Genomic DNA, 18688 nt, shown 5'->3' on the forward strand with positions numbered 1-18688 from the left:
ACATGTGAATAGCATCAGAAAACTAGCAAGCTCAGCCAAGAGCAGCCAGAGCACTTTTGTCATATATGCAGATAGGATTCTCTTAGTTTCTAGTCTACAGGGATAAGAAATGCACTCGGTCCCTCTCTGCTCATGGAAGCATCAGAACTGATTTTCAGTTTGTCAAATGTGTTCACAGATTGAAGAGCTATAATATATTTAAAAACAGTTCCCCTCAAACCTCACCTGCTATATGCAATGTAACTTTAATAATAAGTGTGCATGAGCTTTAGACATATTGTGCAGGTATAGTGTCAGCTGCCTGTTTTGAGGGAAGATATTTCTTCCTATTATATGAAGTCATTAAGTCCCCCATAAATAAACTCAAAGCATTATTAAACTTACTCTGATTTAAAGTCTTCATGTTTTAGATAAATCTTTCATCCAGAGCAGGGAAAAAAAACCACAAGACAAGCTGAGAAAAGATTTCCAAACTGTTACCTTCTCCTCTGGCAGACTGGCTGGCAGATTTAGATCTTTGACATTTGGAAACTCTGGCAGTAATGTTCCCAGTTTGGATCGTGGTGAATACGCCACTGTCTGTTTGGTTACTTCTTTTTTTCCTGTTTCGTTGACCCAGGCTGCTCCTTTTTTAGAATACATCACATCATAATACTGTGAGTTTTCTTTCACTGCAATTCCATAATAGTGGTACCTGATACATAGAGAAGCATATTTTATGAAGCAGATTGTTTGAAAAGTAAATAATAAAAAATGGGGTAAGAGAAACTGATAATGCCAGTGATTTCTACAGCAAAACAGATTGTTTAATAGTTTATACATTATTAATAAGCATTGATTCAGTAGCAGAACACTGAGGTAATATATTGGGCATCCAATTATCTTTCCTTCTGGTAAAAGTAGCTCTCTTCAGAGTTAATAAAGCTGACTCTGTTGCAGGGCAGGAAAATAATGGACTTGCTTTTTCTTTTTTCTTATTATTAAAAAAAAAAAAAAGCATCCTAAAGCTACTTGTTGGCAGAGCTCTGCCGTGCAGCTGCTCCTTTAGTTTAGCAATAAGCAGAGGTACAGACCCTCCGGACTGGCCCTTCTGTTGTTATTTCAGCTCCCTGATCCTCAGACTGTTGAGGGCCGGTTTGATCCCTGAAAAGCCCAAATCTATATTGCAAATGAGATGATCAGAAATGTTTCAAAAACTGAAAACACTTTAATGAAAAGAGAAAGGGGAAAAAAAAGCTTATGTTGGAAATCAATGAATGGTAGGAAATGTACAGTTCAAATTATTTGCTTCTTAACTTAGCATCATCACTGGGTTTAGATCAGCAAGGGATACACAGCACTGTAACTCTGTGCAGATCACAGTGGGGATTACAGTGTGGCTGTGCTATAAGAATGGATTGATATCCATATAGCACAATCTGTTCTACAACTTTATTATAGGTGTTAATAGAAGCACTGATTATTCAGTCTAACTCTTGCATCAAAGCAACAATGTTTAATGGTTACAAAATGCATTACAAGATTGTATTGCTCATGTACTTTTTATTCACCTGGCTTTCCTAGAGGGAATTTTCAATGAATTTCCAGTTTTCTCTTTACGGCTGATCAAAAGCCTACCATACCATGGTGAGACAGTGTCTTCTGGATCCCACTATGGTGGCAGGAGAAGTTGCCTTCTCCAGATGTTTGTTGTATTCCCCAGATAATTAGTGATTTCAGAGCACTCCCAGCAGATCTGTTCGCTTGAATGGACTTGAGTTTGCTTTAGGCAAAATCAACTGATTTTACAAAGGTCACCAATTAAATCAGTGAGAGAGTGGCACCTAAGTGACAGTAGTTTAAACTAACTCAGGTGACTCTTTTTCTCTCAGTGTCATCCACCCACAGATCAGTGCAATGTGATAATCTCCAGAAGAAAGTGGTGGCAAAGAGCTGGAAGCCCTAATCTTGTCTACCAGAACAGATGGACTGAGAGGAGGCCTGGGGAGTTGAAGCAAACTTCTAGGATGTGGCTCCATTGCCATGCCCATTGAGGATGATCTTTATTATCCATTGAAAATAAAAGCCACTTTGAATACAGTGTTAAATAATCCAAGTTTTCCAGGAAGCTTGAAAATCATACAGACAGCAACAACCAAATTAACTCCAAAGGTTTTCCAGATACCCTTCTCCTTCAGTAATTTTACTATGCCAAATGACAAAAAACTCACTGATGCAGTTTACAAAGATTCTTTTCCAAGCACTTCTCTGTATTTATATCAGAAAAACCCCTAACTTAATTCAATAAACAGGGCCTGAAAGTTTGATCTGTAGAAGAATAATATGCAGACAACACAATCGTTTTCATGGTAAATAGTAGAATGCTTTTTACTCTGATGGATCCAGTATCTGCAGCATTCCTTTAAAGAAGGAAAGAAAATTCCCTTCACAACATGTAGTTTCCATCAGTTTAACTAACCTCTTGTGTACATAGTTGAAGAGTTTCAAACTAAACTACAGAAAGAAATTGGCTTTCATGTTTAGCTGCCTTCTCACGGCTCACCTGCGGTGGAACTGTTTTTAAGCTCAGTGCAATAGAGAACAGCTGCATGCTTGCAGCAATAAACCCAGCTGCAAAAAAAGAATGCCTCAGAACTGATGACCAAGAGCATAGCACGATTGTAGCTCTGAACTTTGTAATGTTACAAAGCAGCAGTGCTATAAAAAGACTGAAGGCAGAACAGTGTGAAGTCAGATAATCTTAACCACTTCTACAGCCAAATTTCCTTTGGCAGTAGCAGGGAACTGGAATGAAAATCATACTGGCAGCAATTGATCACCACAGCTGGTGATAAAGGGACTGAAGCGTTAATGCTTAAAGTAATTTCTTTACGTAAAACTTAGTTGCAATGCAGTTAGATATTCCTGAAAACAAAACCAGAGCTCTGTTACAGCTGTGCTGCATCTAGCAAAAACTGTATTTATCGTAAAGAAGTACAATGTGCACATACTGTGTGTGTTTGTACTTCTTGTACAATATATCCTTTTCATTGGATCCTATGAGAAAGACTCCTCTGTATGTTATTTATAATCCTTGGGGTGTTAACCACTGATGAAGATGCAGACGTCCTCTTTTGGAGCAGAAGAACTTAATTTCATAACTTATGAGGCTGCAAGATTTGAGTCACTATGATCACAGGAGTAACCAGGGACTCTCAGGGGCCAAGCATCTTGTAGAGCACAACCAACGTGCTTTACAGAAACCCCTTCTTATTTGCTAAATAAGGAGCAGAACCATTGCAAAGGTAGCAGGGGAGGAGTATGTGACCTGAAAGACTCTCTGATAGATGTGAAGTTTAGTGGGGAACTATGCGAGAAATATTAAGTTTCATTGATTTTTTAACCTCATCGAGAGTAAAGAGACATAATTCTTGGAGACATAAGACATCTTCAGTCAGCAAATCAAGAGCATCTTGCCCTTCTGGGATACTCCAGACAAACTGGACCTGTAGGAGGAGCTCCAGTTTGGAAATACAGCAGTGCTCATTTCTTTAATTAAAGGGGAGGACAAGCGCCAAAGTTGTAGCCAATGTCAAAGTGATTTGATGGCTAACAATGGTTACTCTCATGCAAATGCTTCCATAAAGCAACTTGTGCATACTTTCTCTCCATCTTTATGAACCTCCGCAAAACTTATATTCAGTGCTAAATGCTGATTCTCTGAGTCTGGACCTGCCATGCTTTCCTCATATGCTGTTGGTCTATCCCAGAAATTGCGCCTGAGAGATTTCTGGTACCTTTATTATGAGTCATGTTATGGTAGCTCTGAATTTGCCTTTGGAAAGAGATTTTAAGCCTTCAGTTAGCTGCTTAAATATGGCTAGTCTAGACAAAGAAAGCTGATTTATATAATCTAGGAGAAGCTCAAGGTAGGGGAAAAGACATTTAGTCCCATGAAAGAGATACTGCTTGGCATGGACCACTTGTTAATTTTAATGGCATTTCTTCTAGCATCTTAATTTTTTTTTTTCCTTTAAAGAGTGGGTCATTCTATCTTTAGCATGCATGTTCAATTCTCCTTGTGTATTTGTTTCTCAGCATTTAGCAATACTGTATTTATAGGTTTTGTTTTGAAAGAGAAACTTTGCCAGCAAAATTTTGCAAACACACTGCCCAAGGTTTTCATTTCCCTCCATAGTCTTCCACTTTAGATCTATAGGGGCTACCCTTAGACAACCCTGTAGGATTCTTTGAAAGCTAACCAATAAAAGCAGACTTCTAGCTTATTTTTTTAGGAGGCTTATGTTTGCCATAAAAAGCTCCAAAGCTCCACTGGAAAAATTTAATGGAGTCCACAAGCAGAAAAGGACGTATAAAAACATCACTGTATCCTCTTTATAAATTGGTAGAATTGTATATTGTCAACAACTGGAAAAAGTCAAATACCCCAGGAAGTGCATTCTTCCTTCTGAATCAATTTTTCATTCTGGTATCAGGATGAACTGTACCATCTTTTGGGTAAGGCAATAAATTAATTCCTTGATCACTTAAGAGACACATTGGATTTCATTTACACAGGAAAAATGGTGGTTAAATCCAGGTTTGCAAGCAATTTCATCTTAGGCCAGTGTATGTTACTACCCAGATTCCAGATAACATTCTGCCACCTGTCCTCTAAACTGAAGCATGATGTTAACCAGCTGTGATTTCTGAACCTCCAGCAGTAGCTCCATTACCCCCGGGTTTGGTGGTCCTTTACATTGTGTAAAGTGAGTTAAGATGAAAGACTTTGTAGCAACAATATGGAAAATAACACTGATGAAAACGGTAAAAGGCCTCCACTGGACTACCTTTGCAGGATCATCCCTGAATCAGTAAGACAATGTAAAGACTACAATGGAACCTCCATCAAAGTTGGTGTTTAAGTCCCCAAGTGGACAAATTATTCCCTCATCTGATATCTTTCTATTCAGTAAAGCCAGAGCCAGACGGGGCCCTGCGTGAGATGATAATAATACCATACACTGCTTACTTTGATTGGCCTCTGGTTCCAAGTCTTCGTGTTGTTAGCTGTGGAAACTGTTGCCTTATTATCTGCAAATAAATAGAAATAATATTAGAAAAAATGAAAAGCACACTTACTAGTAGCTAATACAGACTGCTAAGGCAGAACAGCAGAAGAACTGTACTGCAATATCAGCAAAATACATGACAGGAGAAATCAGAAATAAAGCTGTTATTTTTTTCCATAACTGAAAGAGGGGAAAGACTTTAGAATTCAGTATAATTCCATTAACTACAATTACATTACATTAAAAAATAAATTCAAGAATTACTGGAGTAGAATAAATTTCCTAAAAAATCTAAGGTTAGTTCTGCCTCTAAACTAAGAAGGATGATGCTTAGAATTTGCTTACTATTTATGTCAGCTTGCAGGATCAGCAAACTTGAGTTTGTTACAAATAGAGGAAAATCTCCTTTTGAGAGTATTGGAGGCTACAGTTCTCTAAAGACCTTTGCAATCCTGCCATTAAACACTCCTTTTCCTGAAAGATGATTCACTGAGTAGATTTTGGTATTTGACAGGGGCAACACTTCTACCAGTGAAGACTCACTGTTGCGTTTGCAAAGAGAACTTGTAATCAATTTATCCTCTGTGGAAAACAAGTGCATCTCAGAAACAGCAGGGTATCATCAAGAATCTGGACTCTAGTCTGTCAGCAGAGATTAAAAGAACATCGCTACTGTAAAACAAAACTTCTTTAGTGCCAGACGCATTTAAGGAAATGGATTAATGAATGCAGATTGTGCCTTCACTAATCAGAGCCTCTGACAAGCAGACTAGTACCGATGAAAAAGCTCTGCAGGGCTCAGCACCTCATAGGATTGAACCTGATTCTCAGTGTGATCTGCAGTAGGAGGAAAGCTCTTCTGGCAGAACAGTCATGCAAGAAAGATTTCAGTAAGCCTTGAAGATTCACTTGCAAAAGGAATTTCTTCCTCTTTAAATTTATAATCTGTTTTAACTGTATTTTCATCAAATAAATCGCTACGTTTACTCTTTGGGGCAAACATCAACTAATATTAAAGGGAAACAGGCGTGCAAGAAGAAATGTAACCGTTCAACTAGAAGAAAACATCAATTAGAATTGATTAAATAATATGGATTTTTTTCCTCCATTAGCCATTTTGCCACTGTGATAAATATTTAATCCTGATTGATGACTGAAAGCTCTGGAACACATATTTGGATCATATAAATAATCTATATAAATAAAGACATTACAATGTCACACATTTGACCATTTCTTCCGTATTTTTTATTTATTTTTTTAGCAATTGTACAATCAGCCTCTCTTTGTATCGTGTAAAAATCGACCTGCGTTGGTTTCCAAGAGCTTTGCACAACGTGGCTGATGTCAAGAAACACAGCATAGACTCAGAGCCGCTAGGTTGTTCAGCTTTAATTTCTGGAGCAAAACTTCAGCAAACAGTAAAACACTTTTGTGGAGCTGTGAAAGTTCAGCCTAGCTGTTTGATAAATGAGCAGACAGGCAAGCAGCCCTTCTTTCTTTTTTTGTATGGATTCAATGAAGCCTGCCTAAAGAACACCACATGCTGTTCCAGCTACTGATCTAACATTCCGCAACATCTCAGCCTTCCAAATTCCCTTTAATTACACATTAATCCCACCCCTCTCCCTTTCATTTTCTGCAGACAGGGTTGGGGGCTCCACAAGGCTGTGGGAAAAAAGGCAGTGTTGAAGAACTTCTTTCTGAGGATGAGAGTTTTGGGCTAGGGGATTTGAAAACTAAATATTTCCTCCTTTTTTTGGTGGTAGCTGTCATTCAGAAAATACCATTCCTCTCCAAAATCTGATTTTACAGCAGTAGAATCAAAAGTAAATCTTAATATTAGAGATACTTTTACCTTATTTTTTCTTTTGTAACAACATAAACCCGTATTACTTTCAAGTCTGTCTAGTAGTGATGAAGTGTTGCAATGCATACTGTAAATGCTACTTTATGAATCATAAGCCATGGGAGCTCCTGGGATTTAAATAAATCAGCCAATTTCTACATACCAGGGCAGAGGTGATCAGGAAAAAGAGAAGAATAATGGAGCAGTTGATCAGATGATCCCTTTTTCTTTTCTTTGTTTGTTTCTTTTTTAAACCCAGCACATTTTAAACAATGAAAAACAGCTTCCAAAATGCAGCTGAAAAGTATTCACCACTTCAAATATTCTATACCAATAATTTAAAGAAGACAGACAATAATGTAGCAAACCTTTGGGAAAAAAGAGTCAGGACTTTTGACCTAATGATGCATATGTAAAGCATGTATAACACGGCATACTCGTGCAAGGGTGCTCGTACACATGAGCATGGGTATTTGTGTTTGGAATAAACAAGTCAAGTACTAAATGAACTAACTGTTCATATAAAAGTTTATATTCAGCTACTTCTATGGAAATTCCTGTGCAAGGATATTGCCAAAGGGAATGGGGTTTCCCCAAAAGGAGAGACGAAGCCAGATCAGGCAGGACAAAGTGGAGTTCACTGTGCGCTGAAATCAACTGCAAAGGCAGAGGGCCCAAAATGCTGATCTTTAGAGTTGTACCTTCAGCCTGAAAAGTCACCCTATGAAATACATCATTATCGTGTTCCAATTTATTAACTTTTAATGACCTGCAGATGAAATGAGTTAATTTTACAGCTGGGTGGGGAAGGAAGGGAACTCCTAACTGTCAGACATGAAAATTCAGATTTGGGTCTAAAAACCAAGTTGGATCATTTTCCATTCATCGCTGCAATGGGGTTGCACAATCAAATGAATCAGGACCAGACCACGCAGTTTGAGCTGCTTTCTGAATGGAGCCCAGTCTCTGTTCTCACAGCAGTGCTGGCTTCTCAACAGAAGCAGTGGTAAAAAGATCTCATGGGTGGTACCAAGGGAATTTTGGAGTGGACAGGCTTTTCACCATTGTCCTTCAATGGGACTGAAATTTCATCTCGTACTTCTCCAAAGTAACCACAAATCCGGCTGCTCTATGAGATATGCTAAGTAAAAGGGTACAGGTTTTACTTTTTTCCCAAGTAAAATTCCACCTAAATTATGTGGCAGTTTTGACTGTTAGGCATTATTTTATGCTACTTGGCTTTTGGGTTTTGAGACAGATGCAGACCAGGAGTTTCATGCGCAAATAACTTGTGTCTCTTCTATGTTAGCCTCAGAAACCAATGCCCCTTTAATTTCTTTCTCAGTTACTAATTTTAGTCATGTTTTCCCTCTCTTTCTTCTGAGCCCTGCTCAAGATCTGAGCTTGCCTTCCGCCTACAGAAGATCTCATACCTTTTTTGATTAAGAAAATAATTAAGAACTGCTGTTCTGCAACTCCATAGATTTTTTTGGTGATTACCTAATGTATACATAAGAGCCAAATAGAAGTCATTACATAATAAAACATAATATAGTTTATATGTTTTCAGGGGTCTAGTAGACCCCCATCAGCATAACACTTTTTCAGACATTCCTTACACCTGGTATTAGGAACACCTATGCAGGTGGAGCATAAGGGGACCTTTTTCTTCCTGACGGGCCTTTCCTTTCTGAATATATGAGGCAGCCAAAGTGAACACAGGAAAGAAAAGTCTTCTCATATTCTCTCATATTGAGATTACAACATTGGGAGTACAACGTTCAATGTATATTGCACAAATCTTGGAGTTAACAGGATTTTTATCCCTTTTTGGTTTTTAAATATAGTGGAAGTGTCTGAATAAATTTGAATTAATTATCTGGTTGCTTGTATTATTGGTTGTTCTTAAAATAATGCAACAAAAAGTAAACAAGTTACTTGAGCATCCATGTGAAACACAGAAGGCTTCATGAGCAACACCTAGAAAAATGCACTTGCTCTGTAAAGGTCTGTATTGTAATCTGCACAATCTATTAACCTTAGACACGGCTAACTGCAGGAGTTGTTCTGTTACCCACAAAGAGCTGCAAAGGTGCATTCCTTTATCCTGATTACTGCCAGCTGTAACTTCTACTACTCCATCTCTCCTCACATCTCCAGCACAACCAGGGCCAGCTGCAACTTTAAAATGAAGAATCTATTGTCTATTTTGCCTTCATCTTGTCACTCCTCATTGCGTTTACTATCAAACTGTGAAATTTGTTTCCCAATTGTCGCACTCCTATGACATGAGAGACCAAAACAAATTAGGAGAAAAAAAAACAAAAACAAACAAACAAACAAAAAAACCCCAAAAAACATAAAACAAAAACCCCAAAACCATGCTATAAAGCATCTTACATCTTCATAGAATAGTTTGGGTTGGAAGAGACCTTAAAGTTCATCAGTTCCAACCCCCTGCCACAGACAGGGACACCTTCCACTAGACCAGGTTGCTCCAAGCCCTGTCCAACCTGGCCTTGAACACTGCCAAGGATGGAGCAGCCACAACTCTGCCAGAATGAGAAACAGATTTTGAGCTCTACACTCTGTAGTTCGGGGAGGTTCTAGAGAGATTCTAAATATAGGGGAATAAATTGTCTTTCCTCTGATAACCATTATTCATATGAGGGTCTGGCTCTATTTATCTCAACTCAGATTTCAAGACCCTTATGTAGAGGTCATGCATTTATTCTACAGAGTCAGGCACAGAAGACTTGTTCTTATTTACCAAGTTCTGTTGTGGTTTTTTTGTCTTAAACTTCTTTGCCATGGCAGCTGGAAAGAAACCAGTAATGACAAATATAACTATACTCCCACACAGTATGCTTTCCTTATTAACTGCTGTGAAACAAACAATGCTGATATCCATAACTTACGATAAGTGTGCTTACATGATAAGTAGGATTTTTAGGCTCATTCATCTTTGGCCTGGTACTACTCCAGCTGAATCATTTTGAGGTTTCCCCATAGAAAATCATGCCCTGAGACAGTCTGTTACTATTAACATCTGTGTTAACAAGTACCTTTGGGCTCAAAGATGGCTTGGGGCTGGCCTTACACCACATTACCTTGAGAAAAAGGTCAAGAAAGCTATGCCCAAGAAGCATCCACTGATGAAGAGCAAATCAAATTAGTCCATTGCAAAATGATGTCCCTGCCCATGGCAGTAGCGTTGGAACATCTTTCAGGTGCCTTCCAACTCTAACCATTCTATGACTCTATGAAAATAGCATATTGCAGAGAAAAGAAGAGGTATGACTGTGTCTCTACCCTCTCTAATCCTTGCTCATTTACTTGCATGGCCCAGGAGAGAAGACTGTAGTGTACAGATCCAGTTTTCTTGACTCCAGATCTGTTTTCTGTTTAAATTCAATAACCTTCCCATGTCTCTTCACTTGCTTTCATAATTTTGTGGAACAGGACATGGTCTGGTCTGGGTAAGAACTTGTTTCTATCACTGATTCATCTGAGAAAAGTCTTTGGCACTCTCACTAATGCCTGTGCCCAATTCTGCCTGCTGTGGAGGTTAGACTCTGTGAGGAGCTCCAACTGAACTGGACCCTTTAGTGAAGCTTGTGAGACCTCTCCTCAGATTCATCTACATACAACAATATCCTCCTTCAGCATCTCATCTGGCCAGATGGAACTCAGCCTAAGGCATGATCAAACAGATTACTGCATCCCAACAAAAGATGCAGGCATCAAGTGCTCTGACTCAGATGCTTAGCTGAGCTTCAGCCACTTTCAGTGCTGACTTGCTGAAGCCAAGCAGATCTAAAACGCTGCACAACTCCCCCTGCTCTGTACTGGTGCCAGCATGCTTACTGCCATCACCCAGCATATCTGTGGGAAAAGGCTGAGCGCCAGGATCCCTGCACTCTGGCAGACCCTGTGCTGTAAGAACAGCCTCTGGGATGTGTTGACAAGGCATGTGGTAAAGCAGCCCAGAGGCCACTCTACTTCATGCTGAAGACCTAACTAGAAGCCAGATGCCAGTAAAAATCTCTTTGCTAAAGAGCAAACTTTGGGGAAAGGAAAAATCACTCCAAAGAAACTGAGGTATCCCAGCTGGTTTTCTTACTCCCCAAGCTCAAGGAGAAAAGGGCAATAGTCAGCACTAATATAAGAGATCAGTGAAGCAAAGCCAAGGGTGAAAGGACCTTTACAACTACACTGTGGAACCCTCACTCCTCACACGAGCATGACTGCTTGCTTCAGTGGCATTTGGGTTATGGCCTCCTCAGAGGAGCTTAGAAGACTCTGGATTTGGAAGAAAAGTCATGTTGGTGTTAACTGTCCTTCCATCAGGAGTCTCAGCTGTTAAAAAGGGATGAAGAAGAAGCAGGGACTGCTTGGATAGCTCTGACAGACGATACAGTCCTTCCATGCAATAACAGGAATCACATCTTCAGCTTTAGATTGAATTTTTCCCCAGTTCTTTTCTATAGTGACTAGGAAAAAAAATTCTAACAAGAAAAAGATCCCATGTGTAGTAATTGTGCATATAAATCAAGTGCTACTTTATCAAAAGAGAGCACTAAGAGTAAATTTGGTTTTGCTGTACCACTATTATTGAGGCTACTTAGAAGCAAATGGAAAGCAAAGGAAACATCCCCACACCTCCAAGAGAAGTATCTCCTTATGCAGAGCAGGCAATTTCCAGAGGCATGCCTTTCAATACAAAGACAAACCAGAACACAATCACATTGCACTATCATTATCAAAAAGGTTTCAATAAGGCTACTTGTCTGTCCTTTTTAAACATTAAATACATAAAGTATGATAGCATGAAGCTGTAAATCTTATTTATGCTAATCATGCTTGGAGGAGCAGTCCTGCTGGCAAAACTTGTGGGCATAGAGACAGTGCATAATGATAAAAGAGGACTCTGGCTGGTACAGTTTGTACCTCCCTGGGGGAAAGAAAACTGTTGGAAAGAAAACGCTTTCTGCTGGTATAACTGTGTCTCAGCCCATTTTTTTGGAAACAGGCTGGAAATATTGGTCAAAAATGTAAGCGATCTCTTTCCTAGCCAATATCAGAAATCTGTCATGGACTTTACCCTTCTTTATTTAGTGAAATAAATTTATTGGAGTCTAATTTGTACTTACAGCAAAGCCAGTCAGGGAGCAACAAAGAGGCTCTAAAATCCGTGTGAGCATGCATCCCTGTTAGACCTCCTTGTGCTGCCAGAAGGGTGTAAATAGACCTCAGGCTGGGGGAGAAGCAGCCTGCAAAGTGTCAGCCTCCTTCGTTTTCTTTTTCAGATATCAATTTATTATTGTCTGTCAAAAGGCATGGCAGGAAAGCACCACAATTAAAAAGGCAAAACAAAAGAGGAAAGTATTTAACCTCCAGGGGGCATATGAGAGTTCTGGGAAGAACACTTAATGGGGATACAGAAGAGGTGCATCATGAGAAGCTAAGCGCTCTGTGCGAGAGATGTGTCAGGGTCTGGGAAGTGACTTAGAACTACACAGTAAATTTAAAGCAGTGAACTGGGAGGTGGAGTATAGGGGAAACCTGTGTAGAGGAGGAAGGTTACATCTCCAAGGGGCTTAAGAAAATAAGGTTCATACTGGGTTGCAAAACAAACATAAACAAAAATCAGTGTTGGAAATAAAAGTGAAAAGGAAGCTTGAAGACCTGCCAACCCACCTGAACAGCTGGGTAACATGCCAGAGTGAGGAGAGAACTAATAAGCCTTATGGTATCCATCCACACACAATGCTTATTGAGGGGCTTGGAAATGCCCAGAACATTCCTGCTTTTTCTTTGATTCAGTGAAGGATCCAATTCAGAATTATTTGGCTTTTGCAACTAGACATAGTGAAAATAATGACTTGGAGCCTTCATCCACCATAATTCCTAGCTCAATGTATGAATTATCACTGGCATTTTATGTTAGCATGTTGTCCAGAGAAAAAAACCCCGTACACCTGCTCAGCCTTCCCTGTGGCAGGCAGTGGCAGAAGTTCCGGTTGGAAATGCCCTAAACTGCTCTCCAAGACCACAGGGTCCCAGAGCAAAGCCCGGGGCATTTGCAGCACAGGGTTACCAACTCTTGTAAGTGAGCTCAGCAAGAGGGCTTTCATTCCTTCTGCCTGAAGACTAACTCACAGACTAAACATGTTCACTGTGAGAAAGCTTTCTCTTATATACAACATTTTATTGTTAACAACTCAGTGACATACCTACCCCTCCTCACAGTACTTCCCTGTCTTCTCAGTGGTGGCAAGGAATGTTTTTACTTATTCTGCTCCACTTTTGGATGAAATCATGGTCCCACTGAATACAATATGCTTTGCTGCCTCAGTAAGAGCAGAAGTTTAACACTGGAGTCTTCACTTGCTGATGCTGAGCTGTATCCAGCAAACACAGGGCCCTTCCAAGTCATTGCTTAGTTAAAGTATATGGGTAAAAGAGTGCTTGGTCCTGTCTTTTGCAGGCAGGAAAAAAGTTCTGTAATGACAGACTAGGTAGCATAGCAGATTGGCAAATGCTAGTATTAACAAAACTACCTGTAATTTTCACATATTAATCGGGTGAGTAAAACACTTAAATCTTAGCTATCATATTAAAACTACAGCTGCCTGTGTCATATAAGAATATATCACACTAATAACAATATTAGTCTTCTTTGGTTTGTTTGTACTTTAAGCATCTGCTTTTAAAAAGGTGTATATTTATCCCGTGTTCGTATTCTTTCCTCTTATTTATGTTGCTATTAGCCTGGTTTCCTCAGGAAGCAGTCTATGAGATATTACTGTCTCTGTTAATCTCTCCACCTCCCAGACCATTTTTTATGTCACTAATCTAATATTACCAAACTCCTGGGGTCCAGTCCATGTCCTAGAGGTTTAATAGAAAACACTGGCTGGGTAGTAGGGAGAGCTTAGTTAAAACTGAGAAGACAGGGAAGAAAGCTCAGGCTTTAGCTGAGCCATTTGGCATTGCCTGACTGGACAGACATGAGTGTGAGACAACTAGGCAACACTTTAATTGCTCTGAACCAGCAACCACTTGTGCTGCTTCTTGTCCAACTGTTGGCATGTGGGTGGAAGAGAGAAAAATAGGTAAATAGATAGAGGGATGTAAAGGAATCCAAAAGTAACGTAGAAAAAAGATGCAGCAGATGTGTCAGAAAACTGAAAGAATCAAGACCTTGATGTAGCGACTAGGACCTGGAAATAATTGAACATACTGCAGGGAAACATGGAGATATTATACAAGATTTAGGTAAGGCTATGGATTTAGAGGACATCAGAGATGGCAGGAAACAAAATCCATTAGTTCAGCTGTTCACAAACAGCTTGTCTGTTCTCCGTGTCATGCTCTGTTGTGGATATATTTGACTTACTTCAGGCTTAAGTAGTAAACATAGGCTGAAGCATTGTCTACAAAGCCTTAATCTGGAGAGATCACTTTCAGGCAAGTTTCATACGTCTTCAGTGCTATTCTTAGAAGGGAAAGCAACACTGTTCTGATAACAGAGATGTAACTGAGTAGGTAACAATACGTTAGGATGTTACTTATTACAGATTGGCTTAATGTGCTGAACTCCATGTCTCTTTCTAAAAACTAGCAGTCTGGTGAAGAAAAAGCTTAAAAGTCTAACGTTGCCCACAGAGCTAAAGTTCAAAGATGAATCATAAATTCAATGTGGTTTACTGAAAGGCGAACTGTCTACAATTTCACAGAACAACTAGCTCCTTTCTCTGAAGGAGATTACAGCTGCAGGGCTCCTGATGATTCCCAAAGAGGACAAACACGTCTGCCGTCTCTGTTCCAGCAGCTAAGTGCAGAACCCCTCAAACAGCACCTGTTTCACTGCACTGCCTCCACCACGTTCATGCAACACGTGTTGCCAATATGGTATTTAAGTGAGATGGTAACAACTCCAAGTTAAAACTTCATCCGTGTACTTGCTTCTAAGGAGAAGCTGACCGGAAACTGTTGATTGAATGAGGGTCTGCCTTACAGGTCTTCAGGACTGTGCAGTACACTTTCTTTGCAATAACAGGCTGAAAAGATCTGCTCCAGGTTCCGTGGATGCTGAAGCCTGTTTCACTTCAATATTTGTGCCAGCATTGTCTGAAGTTCCTGGACACATCTCGGCAGAAGCCACAGTTCCCAGATCCAGAAGTGATGGCCACACAAAGCACTAGCTTCAGAGACTACTAGGATGATTCTGTATGGTTTCTTTTCCAGAAACAAACGGGAAAAATTTCATGCATCACTGCGTCAGAGCTTTATTGCAAGCAAGTGGAAAACACTTGGAGCAGAGCACATGAAAACCACATTGGAATGCCATGATTTTTGGATGGCAGACACTGTACCTGACTGCTAGGTCAAGCTGCTCCTACAAATGAACAGGTATATTTACAAGGGTGGGGGAAGAGGAGGATGGAGTAATGTACACTGTAACCAGACTGCCATGTACTGAGAATTGGTGAAGTCCCTGACAGATTTGTGTTCTGATTAAATAATTTCAGAATATTTACACCTTGCAATTTACAGAAGTTTCTAGCAGCAGCAAAAGTAGCATTGTGTAAATTCTGTCCATGATCCAAATGTGTTAGCCTGAATGAAATCTATTTCTTGTTTTCACTGTTCCTAAATTACATGTTGCCACTATACGTACCACTTGGTAGCAGTAATATGTACAACAGATAATTTAATTCCTACTTACTTGTGGAACATCCTATCCAGTCATTAATGTCTGCTAGTGGTGTATAAACATAAGAGCTTTACTGCTCACATCTGGACAATGCACAGCTGCATCTGTGCTAAGAATGCATCTCTGCTGTGAGTGTGGAATTGACTGCACTGGCTCTTACTAGAGCTGTACTGGAAAGTGGAAGCACGAGGAATCACAGTGCAAAGGTAACTTGGCAGCTTGTACATGCAGTGCCATGCAGACGTCATTATATGCTTTCTAGACTTTCACATCTGGAGGCATTGCGCTCAACCGTGTGATTTTGCCAGTGTGAGCTGGTATCATTAATTCTGGGATTCCCATCTTGTGCTTACAAGGATAGCATAGACAGGCTCCAGAGTTCAATTATTGATATTTTACTCTACTATTTTTAAAAACTATGTATTTGTTAATGCAGTGCATGTCACAATGCAAATGTGTTTACATTGGCTTGTATTCAACTTCCAAGCTGCCAATATTGTATTCCATTCCCACATCAGCTAGCCTGGAGAATGAAGTCATCAAAAAAAATAGTGTATTCTGGAGCTTTGTCACAATTAGACATTGTCTCAACCATAAAAATACTTAAAATCTTAGCCTTTTCCCAATAACTTGAATACAGAAGATTCCATTTATATACCTCTATCTCTAATGGTAAATGATGATTTAATTCTTTTCAGTAATCCAAACTCATCTGAACCAGGTGGTAGCTCAAGGCTTCATGCTGCTGTTTAGACTCACCTTCCCAAAGCTGGCGGCATTAACAGGTTGCGTGTCATTTTTCTCACAGAAGTCCAAGTAATGCATGTAGAGAGCACTTCGAGGAATGCAAACACCTTCTGCAATCTCATAGTTCTCTTCCAGCCTTGAAAAGCAAATATCAAACAGAGAGAACTGCAAGTATGTTGGATGTCCTGTATGACAAACAGTATACAAAGCTGTATCTTTAAGACCAAGCATTCTGGCTTCTACTTCTGTACCAACTGTTCCCTGCTTTGCTCCCAAGTGCTCCTTCCAATTCACTTCCATAACACTTACTTGCTTGATTTGGTTCATACTGCCTATCAAAACCATAGACTGTGAGTTCTCAGGCAAGTTGAGATTAGCACAAAGGGATATTGGGTTTTCACCATGCTCCAAAATGGCAGTTTTCGGAAGAAATTTCCTCATCTTCTGTTATACTCTAAAAGCATTCTATAGTAAACAAATGTACAACTACAAAATAACATTCACTGGGGGGAAGCATGCTCTGATTCATTACAGGACAGGTCACATTTGGCTCATGACACTCTTTTCACCGCTGTCCAGCTGCAAGGTTCCTTACCTTAAGAAAGCAGATGTGGCTAAAGCAAGTTATTTGCAAATACTCAGGATATGATTTGCACAAAATCATATTTGTATGATGTTTTCTTGCTATAGGTTATAGATAATGTAAAAAAAAAGACCCCATGATCTGAATACAATGCTGAATAAAACAATGAAATAACATCCTCCTCTGTCTTGTAGAAACTATTATTATTCATTTACACACAAAAAAAAAACAGCTATAAGATTTTAAATTATGCATCAAACATATGAATAGACATATGCTTAATCTTTAAAATCTGAAATGATCTCAGTAAGATTTATACCAAGACCAGTATAAACAGACTAGAAGAAACATTCCTTTGAAATAACATTTTAATGATCGCTGATCTAACAAAGTTCAAGAGGTATTTACATACATGCTTAACTTTAAACCAGTAAACTTAAACCCATCAATCTTGTCATCCATGGTGTCACTTGTATGCATATATAGTTATATGTGTGTTTGTTTGCCTTGCTGGCTAGGAGAAGATAGATGCGACTTCCTCCTTAAACGTATTAGAAAATTATTACATATCCTCCAATTTTACAGTAAACTGCCTGTCATTTGATAGCTATAGAACACCTTCCAAATATCTAATTTGTCCCCTCCATTGCCTTTTTCAGGACCTACGTACCTTCTATTTCAGTTATCGTGATCATTTGTGACTGCAAACTATTTTAATAAGATATCCGGCTAGATGAATGGAATCAGTTTGTATGGGCAACATCTATTCTTCCTTGGTTTCTACAGAAATATCGTCATGGCATCTTTCCTCAAATTCATAGCGCTTTAACAAAACCTCCTTTCAAAACCAGGAGAGTTCGTTTGTATACTATAGCTGCTAATTGGAATGTCAGCTTCCGTGACCAAGACAGGACAGAAAGAAAAGCAGTTAATTATTTCTGTTCATATCTGATGAATTTTTCCCTTTTTCTCCTCTCTTTCACAGAGAGTCATTAGTCTGACACTGAACAATGATCCATTATACCTGAACTTTTTTTTTAATGATCAAAAACCCATCTTGCTCCACTTCTTTTATTTTCCTGTCTTTTATTTAACAACTTTATCATATTTTGAATTCAGCTTCATTCTACAGTATTATAGAAAGATAATGAACTCAACCTTCTACCTAACAAATCATTACCAAAATATAATATAATAATATATATATATAACATTTTAAATGTTACAATAAAGCCATGTGAAATCCAGTAGTCTTCAATGAGACCTTTTGTATCACTACAGTATAGCAATAAATCCCCTAAACCTTCTACAGGAATGAAAATTTTATCTGTCCCTATTACTGTTTTCCTCTTTATACACTTACATACTTCTGGATTAAATTACATTATTCTATAGCAGAATCAGGCTGGGTTTTAGTTATGAAGGCAAAAGAACAACTCTGGTATTAACCATTGCTAATCACAAAGGATTCTAGAACAGATTAGTTTTGAAGCATTAGTAGTTTCTCAGAAATTGCTATACCCATTATCTAGCAATGCTTTACCTTCCTCTTTTTCACTTATTTTTATGAATGTTGAAGAAAATAGATAGTTTTGTTGACTTTAGCTTCACAACACTGTTGTTATGCGGAGCACCTACACTGTAAGCAACTAAACTGCATGGAATTAGGTTGTCCGTGCTTTGAATAATTCTGTGTTTGCAGAAATAAACACACACACTCCAAATGAGGTTAAATA

The 18688-nt window shown here is 39.0% G+C and overlaps 1 protein-coding gene across 3 annotated transcripts in view; it reads right to left on the reverse strand.

Annotated features, from left to right (window-relative positions):
* Positions 1 to 18688, reverse strand: part of RFX4 (regulatory factor X4) — a 93177-nt gene that overhangs the window by 43422 nt on the left and 31067 nt on the right. For all 3 annotated transcript variants that reach the window (XM_061371831.1, XM_061371830.1, XM_061371832.1), the window contains exons 4-6: positions 16382 to 16505; positions 5012 to 5073; positions 481 to 694 (exon numbers count right to left, since the gene is read on the reverse strand). In XM_061371831.1, the coding sequence (XP_061227815.1) occupies positions 481 to 694; positions 5012 to 5073; positions 16382 to 16505 (400 nt within the window). The remainder of the gene's footprint in view (positions 1 to 480; positions 695 to 5011; positions 5074 to 16381; positions 16506 to 18688) is intronic.

The sequence above is a fragment of the Neopsephotus bourkii genome, unplaced genomic scaffold, assembly GCF_033783945.1.
Source record: "Neopsephotus bourkii isolate Nb327-2 ecotype Australia unplaced genomic scaffold, CSIRO-AGI_Nbou_v1 NB_1589, whole genome shotgun sequence".
Taxonomy (NCBI): domain Eukaryota; kingdom Metazoa; phylum Chordata; class Aves; order Psittaciformes; family Psittacidae; genus Neopsephotus; species Neopsephotus bourkii.